Below are 9,481 nucleotides of genomic sequence, written 5' to 3' on the forward strand. Positions count from 1 at the left end.
AGGAGAGGAGGAGAGGAGAGGAGAGGAGAGGAGAGGAGACAAGGAGAGAATTATTGTTTTCACTTTTTTTACTGAATCTGATCAAACTCACATTTTAAAAACCTACAACTCAGAAAATCAATGAGGAAAAAGAGAAACCTGATGAAAACATGTAAACATATGAAACACTCTGCAGGCTGACAAATCGTTTCCTGATAATGTTTATTGTGTACTGCTCGGTCTGTTCTAGCTGTATTTATTTTCCATTCTGCTTTATATTCCTGCTCAGGTATCAGACTTCAGTCTGATTGTGCTGCTAGTCACTGCTTTAGTTTTTTCTCTTACTGACACGTTCTACGAGTACGAGAACGTCCTCCAGATTACGGTGGCAGACGGACAGATCCATCCATCCTGGCTGACACTCACCTCCTTCTCGTGCTGCAGTTTGAGGTCTGACAGCGCCTCCTTGTGGTCGGACTTCTCCTGGTTCAGCTGCATGGCCATGTCGTCCAGCATGGACTTCCTCTTCTCTGCCGTCTACCACACAACCATACGTCAGTGTCAGTGTGTCTGTGCAGCCCTGTGTTGTGTTGTTCTGCTGCTGTTGTTGTTGTCGTACCTTCTTGGCCTCGTCCAGCTCCCTCAGCAGCTTCTCCTTCTCCTGTCCTTCCTCTGTCAGCTGCTCCAACAGCTTCCTGTTGGCAAAACTCGACTCCTGAGGAGAAAGTCATGAGTCAGGTTAGAAAGTGGAAGATTTTCTGCCTCAGTGCCAACAGTGGAGCTCGTTCCATAGCAGGAGGAAGCCAAGGACGCATCATAAACGTCTGTTTGTTCTCTACAAGCATTTAAAAAGATGGAACAAGAGTTTAAACAGAATAACGATGAGTGCTGGACCACCTACATCCTGTAGAACCGCCTCACTGACCACATCTACATGTAACATTCAGTCCAATCAGATCTGACAACACACTGTTCTGTAGTGGGACCAGAACCAATCAGAACTTCATTTATTCATTCCTACTGTGAATGTTTCCAGAGTTCCACAGAGGAAGGTCCAGATTCATCACCTTTAATGCTCCAAGTTGGTTACAGAGGACACGAACAGAACCAGGTCCAGTGTTCAGACTGAGACACCTGGATGGATGTAGAACTGATCTGGTGTCAGGTTCTAGCAGAACCCAGATGTGTTCTTCCTCCTAAATGTCATGTGTCCATCTGCTGTACTGATGAAGTTCTGAGGCTCAGAAATGATGGAAAAAGTCCATTAAAGGGATCAATCTGGACCCTCCTCTGTGGAGGAACGTTCCCAGTCTGAAGGTAGAACTCTGGTCAGTAGATGAAGGTGCTGCAGGTACAGAACCAGGTGTTCTGAGGAGGTTCTGGATGGTTTTGTTCTGGGTCTGGTTGGTTACCTGCAGCTGGGAGTCCAGGTCGTCCCTCTGAGCCAGCAGACTCTCCTGTTCGCTTCGTCTCTGCTGCAGCTCGGCCGTCAGAGCCTCCTGCTGCTCTCGGAGCAGATTCATCTCCTGCGTCTTCACCGTCTGGATCTGCACGAGTTCACACAGCTTTATTCACCTGCACAGGTTCTACCAGAAACACTCAGATGACTCTGTGAGAGGACGATGATGAACAGCAGAGGATGGAGGAGGAACAGGAGGCAGCAGGCGAAGGCTGAACGTCAGAAACAAACATCTGACCAAAGTTCTGGGTTTCTCAATGTTAACGTCCATTAAACAGCTGCAGCTTTAGAACCAGAACCAGGTCGTTAATCTGGAGCCAACGCACATCAGCTCATCATTACAACATATTTATTCACTGGGACTAAACCTTATCCTTTAACCAATAATGTAAAAAATGTTTGTAATTTTACAGATTTCTATTTTTTAATTTGCCTTTTTTTGTTCATAAAATAAAAATAAAACTAAAGTAATGTGTTAATTTACATGTAAAATGTAAAATAACATGTAAAGAAATAGGATTTATTCTGATTTTTATGTCCAGTTCCACATTTAACATGATGTCACATGTGACGTGACAGAAACTTGAAGGTGACGTGTTGGACGTTCTCAGGTTCTAAGGTTCTAAGGTTCTAACACCACTGATCATCAACTAACGGAGGCCTGAATGAACAGAAAACACAATAAAACCGATGAATGCAAACATCACGTTCTAACACAACTTGTAGAATAAACGTTCTCGCTTTGAGGTTCTGATTTATTTGTCTGAACATTTCTGCAGATTTGGGTTTTATTCACCAGCTTTACTGGAGTCAAAACGCTGGTCCAGGTGGGTTCTACATGAAGCTATGGTTCCGCTGACTGTTCTCCAGATATGTTAACCTGATTCATGGAAGGCAGTGCACAGTATTAACCTTTGGGTTTATCACCAGCTTGTTTTGTCCTCGGAGCCCCGTTCTAGGTCTGGGTTCTGTGTATTATTCTTCAATACGATGTTCTTAAGACTTTAGACATCAACAAGAACTTCGGCTTTATCTGATGTTCTCCACAAACTGCTCCTGTTTTATGGGGGATCAGTTGGTCCAACAGAGACGTTAAGGTTCTAGTGATGTGTTCTAAAGTTCTCAGAAGCCTGATTACTGGCACTCTAACATTATCACATCCCATCTACAGCTCATTGAAATCCTTCATTTCACATTAAACACCCACACGCTAAAGTTTCAGACTGTATGTTAATTAGAGTGATTATATTCTGACGATCAGGCTGTTTTGTGTATGTTATGGTTTTGCTGCTCCAGCTGCCTGAACATTAACATCTTTCTACTGTTTGTCTTCTTCCAGAGTCGACCCGCCGGGTTCTGTCCTCACATAACAGAACCAATAACGTCTTTATTGACAGAAGTCAGAAGTAAAGCGGAGGCCTGGAGGCGGTCGGTGAAAGGAGACGACGGGCGATAGAAGCCGCCGACAGCAGAGATTAAACGACATGGTCTCATGTTTACGGCTGCTATCTGATCCACGGCCGACTGGAGCTGGTGTCTGAGGTTCCACAGAGTCAGCAAACACAGCCGAGGTTCACGTGTGCTCTGGAGAACCTCAGACGTCAGTGTTGACGCTGAAAGATGAGTCTGGTCAGCTTCTTGTCAACTGCGTGACATTAAAAATAAATAACAGCAATTAAACGGTACCGGCCCAGTCTAGAGCCTGGTGTCTGTTAAGTCCCTCTGTTCTACCGAGCGTTCCTTCACTGTGGTAAACATGGGTTCTAGATTATTTAGGAACAGATCTGCAGTTAATAACAAAGAGCTGTCCTTTGAGAACGTTCTAGTCAGAGTTCTATTAATGCCTCCTGGAACACAAAAGGTTGACCCGTTCTTCAAACCTTTCAGAAGTCAGTCTTTAAGGAACCCATGGCTACTCGGGGTTCTTGGTTAGGGTTCTGCTCAGTGTTCTCCCCAGAACATATAATAGCACCATCTACTCAGCTTTGAGGGTTCTATTTGTTAGTTGTAGGGTACCAAGCTTTGTATTACTTTCCAGACAGCATCAAAGGGTTCTAGAGGAGGTTCTAGGTCACTAAACCAGTCTCAGACCACGGAGCTACATTAAGGGTCTTGGTCAAGAAACAGTTACCTGTTCCAGAGCACACAGGTGAGTCCTCAGAGCGCTGTACTCCTAAAATGTGTGTTCCACAGTGAAATTAAAGGTAAGAACTTTAGAACTTCACATTTATGATGTTTCTTCTAAAGTTTACCGACTAGTTTCAAACCAAAACTAAATCATGTTTATGTTTGCATTTAGGTTCTGAAGCAGTTCAGTTCTAATCAGGGTTCTAGTAGACTCTACAATGTTCCTCAGGTGTTGGGTTGCTGGTTCTGTATCTAGTTCTCAAACTAGCAGACTAAGCTGGGGTTCTACTTAGGGTTCTACATGGGACTTTTTCGAGGTGTCCAGCTCTGTCCTGGAACCAGCAAACCTCTGAGAGAACCACATCAGGTGAGACGATCAGTCTGAGGTTGAGGTTCTAGATAAGGGTTCTAATTACCTGTTCCAGTGCGTACAGTTCAGACCTCAGAGCATTGTTCTCCTGTAATATGTGTGTTCACACAGATATTAGTGGAAGCTACTACAATAAATAAACAACAGGTTCTAAGTACTGACTTCAGAAGAACCAACTCCAGCGTTGGACGATAGCCATCACGGAACAGTTCTAACATCTATGTTCCATCTACCTTTGCTGATGGAAGCTCTAGGCTGGGTTTGTTTTAAAGTGTACTGACTGACTCCAGAACAGCAGGTTCCTGAACTAAATCCGGTTCTGCAAATGTACATGTTTGCATACAAGTCCAAGAGCAGTTAGGTTCTAACTAGGGTTCTAGTGGACGCTGCAGCTCCTCAGGTGTTGGGGTTGCTGTTAAGAAACTGGCCACTGGTCGGGTTCTACATGAACGCGTTGGTTTAAGACGCTCTGTTTGTTGTTTGTTCTTCAGCCTAACACCAACGACTCAGTTTCAGGCATCGTAAAGGGTTCTGCTGCAGGTACTCAGGGCAGCACTAAGTTAGGGTTCTACGCAAGTTGTGCTACATGTTGGGTTTTTAAGGTGTCAAGGTTCTAAAGGATTGTTCTACTGAGATGTAATTACCTGTTCAAGTGCACACAGATCATCCCCAAGAGCCCCGTTCTCCTGAAAGATCAGTTACAGTTCCAGACTGAGTGGGTGTTCTAGATAGCTCAGTCTGGAGTCAAAGGTACGCCAGACATCACGGGCAGCCAGTACATCAATACAAACTGTTCCTATTGGGTCATTTAAACAGTAGTAATCAGAGCCGTGTTAGTTTAGGTTCTAGGTCCGATGTGTTCTGTGCTCATGGCTCCTTCAGGTGCATCTATCAGCCCTACACCAGCCAGGATAGCACGATGTTCTAAGGTCTGGGTTCTAAAAACTATAGATGTGACAGCCCTGCTACTGGGATGTTAGATTCACCACGGCTGTTCTAAGGTGATGCTGCACATTACTCTTCACTGCTCTAAGACCTCTAGAACTGTTCTTCTGGGTTAGGGTTCTCCAGGTATGTAATCAGCTCCCGACACAGTGTTCTGGGACCAAAGTTCTAAACTACATCTCTTCACTATGTTATAATTGTCTTCAGAAGAACACAGCAGGATTTAAAGTTAAGAAAAACATGTTCTTTAAGGTACATGACTCAGTGCAGAACATGTACATTAGTTCTCAGAGGACCATAGCGGAGACACTTTATCAGCCTGCTGCACTGGACCGGTTCCAGTGTAGAACAGGACTGTCATGTTTAAACATCAGAGTCCTTGACAGCCTGTTCTGCAGGAACCGGTCTATTTCCTAGGACACTTCTGTGGCGTATGTAACGTTCTCCAGGTGTTTTACCGACTGTGTGGAGGCTACATTAGTCCACAGAACGCTGTTCTACGGTTAGAACTGAACACGGCTGCAGGTTTGGGTAGAGGAAGTGTTCCACGTACCAGTTAGTTCAGTCCACAGAACCCCATTCTAACTACTTTTTCTAAACCAGCGTCCTTGGAAATGACATAGTATTGAGGTTCTAGTAACGTTCTTCAAGTTCAATACGTGCAGTAGTCTGTAATGACATCACTGTTGGTTTGTATTTCAGAGTTAGGGTTCCACATGACGTTCTCCAGGCACTGTGTCTTTTGGATGTTAGCTAAGTTGTCGAAAGAGGTGAACTGGTGTTAAAGTTCTCGTAATGTTTTTTTAGGCTCATCACGTCTTCCACAGCAGCTAGGTTAGTCCACAGAGATGATGGGATGATGATGGTTCTATGTGAGGTTCTAAAGGTACATTACCTACGTCACAGAATATCATGGAGAAGGGTCACACCAAGGTGGCGTGCTGTGCACTGAGGGTTTTTTTTAGCCGTTCTAAAGCAACAGGGTTCGTCCTGAGAGCATCTAGACCAGGGTTCTGGATGAAGTTTCATGAGTTTACTGTGTTATACCTGTTCTCCTGTTAGAGATACCATGGTCTGCAAGAAGTTAATTTCTCAGAACATCAATGTAGGTTTGCAGCTATAAATAGTTCCATGTTCGGGTTCTCCAGTTACTCGACCTGTTTTATGGCAGCTACGTTAGTCCTCAGAGAAGACCTGGTGTTAAGGTTCTACTAGTGTTCTTCAGGTTTACTACATAATCTAGAGCAGCTGCGTTCGTCCACAGAGATGATGTGATGATTATGGTTCTAAGTGAGGTTCTCCGAGTGTTTCAGTGCTCTGATGTACGGACGTTCGTGCACAGAACTCCAGTTTAGTGTTGCCCCTCTGCATGAGGTTCTTCAGGTTTATTACCTGTTCTAGAGCAGCTAGGTTTGTCCTCAGAGCATCATTCTCCTGCAGGATGTTGTCCACCTGCTCCTGACTCACTGCACTCTGATTGGCTACCTGCAGTACCATCGCACCACAGGCAGGGGGCGGCAGAGAGGAGAACAGCAAAGGAACCAGAAAGGAGAATCGGTAAGCAGACAGAAACAGACCGAGACCAGAAACAGAAGGTAAAGGTAAGGAAGAAGAAGAAGATAAGGAGGATCCAGCAGGTCAGAACCACACAGCGAGAGCAGAGACGTTCTTCCAGCCGGGTTCCTGTCTTCATCTAGAACAGTGTGTCTGTGTTACCTGGTCCTTCAGGGTGTGCAGCGCCACTTCGTGTTCCTTCTCTTTGCTCTGCAGCTGTTCTCTCAGCTCTGCCGTCGTCTGAACAGAAACACAATCACAGGTCGGTCAGTCTGGGTTTAACCTAAACAGTCTGCAGGTTCTGTGAGAACACTGTGTGGAACCATAAAGACCAAGCAGAGGAACGGTCACGCTGGGTTTATCCCTGAGGTCTCACCTGATTGGCTGCCATGAGGTCGGTCTGCAGCTTCTGGATGCGGATGTTCATGGCCTTCACTTCTTCTTCTTTCCTTTGGTTGATCTCATCGATCTTCGTCCTGCAGAGAGACAGAACGTCAGCACGTTCTCTCAACACAACACACAGTACTATTACCACCAGCAGCTGCAGTAGTTCACAGTATAACTGCAGTTCTGACCTGCTGTCGTTGTACAGAGCCTCCTTTTCTGTCTGCAGACGCTGGAAACTGCAAACACAGACTTTAATCCATCAGTCTGAACAAAGGTGTAATCAGACAGACATGACTGGTACTTATGAATAAAAAATAATCACTACAGAATGGAGACGTATTTTTAAAAACCGTGAATGATGTAAAAAGTTTGGGCTGAACCGTGATACAAGAGCTGAATAACACCAGGTCTTAAATTGTGAATATTCTGAATGAAGTCTGGTACTGTAGAGGTCTGCGCAGCCACACAAGGACTGAATAAAGTCAGATTTAAAATGAGCAAAATAATGAAGTCTGGTACACTAGATGTCTATGAAGCCACAGACGGACTAGAAAGTCTAAAATCAGGAATCTTTTAAATGAACTTGGTGCCGCCACACAAGAACTCAAAGAAGTCAGGTGAAGATCTGAGAATGATCTAACAAAGTCTGGTGCTTTAGACAGTCTGTGCTGCAGACACACAGGGACTGAATGAAGTCAAGTCCAACATTGGTATATTTGAATGAGGTCTGGTGCTATAAATATGCCTGTGAAGCCACACAAGGACTCAGTAAAGTCATGTCTAAAATTGGCAAAATAACGAATAAAGTCTGGAACTATAAATGTCTGTGAAGCCACAGAAGGACTGAAAAGAGTCAGGTCCAAAACTGGTGCTATTTTGGAGTAAGCAGTCGATGAATGTCTGTAGTTCCTGAGCAGGAGTTGATGTGAGGATATAGCCGTGGTGTAAACAAGGCGTCTCACCTCTCCTGCTTCTTCTTTAACTTGTCAGACAGCTGCAGGACAAACAGAAAAATCACAGTCAAAGCGCTGCAGCATTCCTTACATTTGTTTTATGTTGTGAATCTGAGAAGACGATTTAAATCCTCCTGTCGGAGCTCATTCTGTGTGGAAACGCTTACCTTTGTGATCTCCTCCTGCAGTTTGGTGATTTCCGCCTGTTTAGACGCCTGCAGGCAAACAGACGACAGACGTTCAGGCTACAGACAAAAGCTTCTGTCGCCGCTCACTGTTCTCCTACAGTCTACTGCAGAACAATGCAGCTGCTCTGCCAAAGCTGACTTATCAACCTGGAGGTTCCTGACACGTTCTGACAGATCTTAATGATGGAAAAAAGGTTTTCACATCAGCAGCATCTGCTCACTCCTGTTCTAAAGGGAAAGAACCACATCTGACTGTGAAACCTGCAGCGTTTCAGTGACAGTACTGATCAATATGTCCTCTGTGGAGTTGGTTCTCTAGTTCAAAGAGGCTTTGTGGGGTTCCTCAGGGTTCGATGCTCGGCCCTCTCCTACTTTCAATAAACATGATTCCTAAAGGATGTCATTAAAGAGCACAAGACATCAGTTTTTACGGAGATGACACTAAATTCTACTTTAGCTGCCACACAAGCAATCTGAGTGAGATTCTAATGTGGAGGACATTTAAACTGTTGATTGTAATTATCAGTTAACTGATTGATCGCAGGTAAAAATTCTAACACATTGTTTTCTGATCATTCACCACAGAAAACTTTACAAAGTGCATTCTGGGTAAACTTTCCAGGCTCATGTCAGCATGTGTGATGGTGGCTGGTCAGAACCAGTTCTAGACGATGGAGGGACCGTTCTGTGACTGCGTCTTTTTTTGATACAATCATTTTTTACAGACTACTTGGACCTACGACACTATAATCCTGCAAAGAAAACAGAACCAGGTCCAGTGTTCAGACTGAGACACCAGGATGGATGTAGAACTGATCTGGTGTCAGGTTCTATCAGAACCCAGATGTGTTCTTCCTCCTAAATGTCATGTGTCTATCTGCTGTACTGATGAAGTTCTGAGGCTCAGAAATGATGGAAAAAGTCCATTAAAGTGATCAATCTGGACCCTCCTCTGTGGACTTCAAGGACCTGGACCTCTGGAACATTCACAGTCTGAAAGTAGAACTCTGGTCAGTAGATAAAGGTTCTGCAGAATCAGAACCAGATGTTCTGAGGAGGTTCTGGGGGAACTGACTGATTTTTCCATTGCGCTATCAGTTTGTTTCCACTCCAACGTAATAAATGGAGCGTCTGAGTTTCCAGCAGCTGCTCAGTGAATCTCCTGCTGATGTCTTTCTGTTCGCCAGCTGCCGTTTATGTTCCCGTCATGAATTAATTAGTTTCCTTCTCTCAGACGCAACATGTGGCTGCTTCGTCTGCCACCGTTCAGACTCTACGTTCTGTGGAGCAGCGAAGCAGCAGCACAGCATCCAAATATATACATTAGTAAACACTTCACTGGATCTCTGTTCATATTCCACAACTACTAGTGAACAGACTCACAACTCAACAGCATGTTTACCTGTTAGCGGTAGTTAGCTCACTGAGGGGAAGCTGGACAACAGGCATGCAGAATAAGATAATGCTTTACTACTGTTCATTATTAACTAGTTCTAATGTCAGAACAGGTGTGTGTTAG

At 44.5% G+C, this 9,481-nt stretch overlaps 1 protein-coding gene across 1 annotated transcript in view; it reads right to left on the minus strand.

Moving 5' to 3' along the window:
- gripap1 (GRIP1 associated protein 1) overlaps positions 1-9,481 on the minus strand; it is a 35,510-nt gene that overhangs the window by 14,714 nt on the left and 11,315 nt on the right. Inside the window, exons 10-18 of the mRNA XM_008288857.1 lie at positions 7,942-7,989; positions 7,784-7,815; positions 7,010-7,057; positions 6,811-6,910; positions 6,597-6,674; positions 6,273-6,365; positions 1,392-1,526; positions 599-694; positions 344-516 (exon numbers count right to left, since the gene is read on the minus strand). Of these exons, the coding sequence (XP_008287079.1) occupies positions 344-516; positions 599-694; positions 1,392-1,526; positions 6,273-6,365; positions 6,597-6,674; positions 6,811-6,910; positions 7,010-7,057; positions 7,784-7,815; positions 7,942-7,989 (803 nt within the window). The remainder of the gene's footprint in view (positions 1-343; positions 517-598; positions 695-1,391; positions 1,527-6,272; positions 6,366-6,596; positions 6,675-6,810; positions 6,911-7,009; positions 7,058-7,783; positions 7,816-7,941; positions 7,990-9,481) is intronic.

Source organism: Stegastes partitus, unplaced genomic scaffold, assembly GCF_000690725.1.
Source record: "Stegastes partitus isolate 25-593 unplaced genomic scaffold, Stegastes_partitus-1.0.2 Scaffold577, whole genome shotgun sequence".
NCBI classification, from domain to species: Eukaryota; Metazoa; Chordata; class Actinopteri; family Pomacentridae; genus Stegastes; species Stegastes partitus.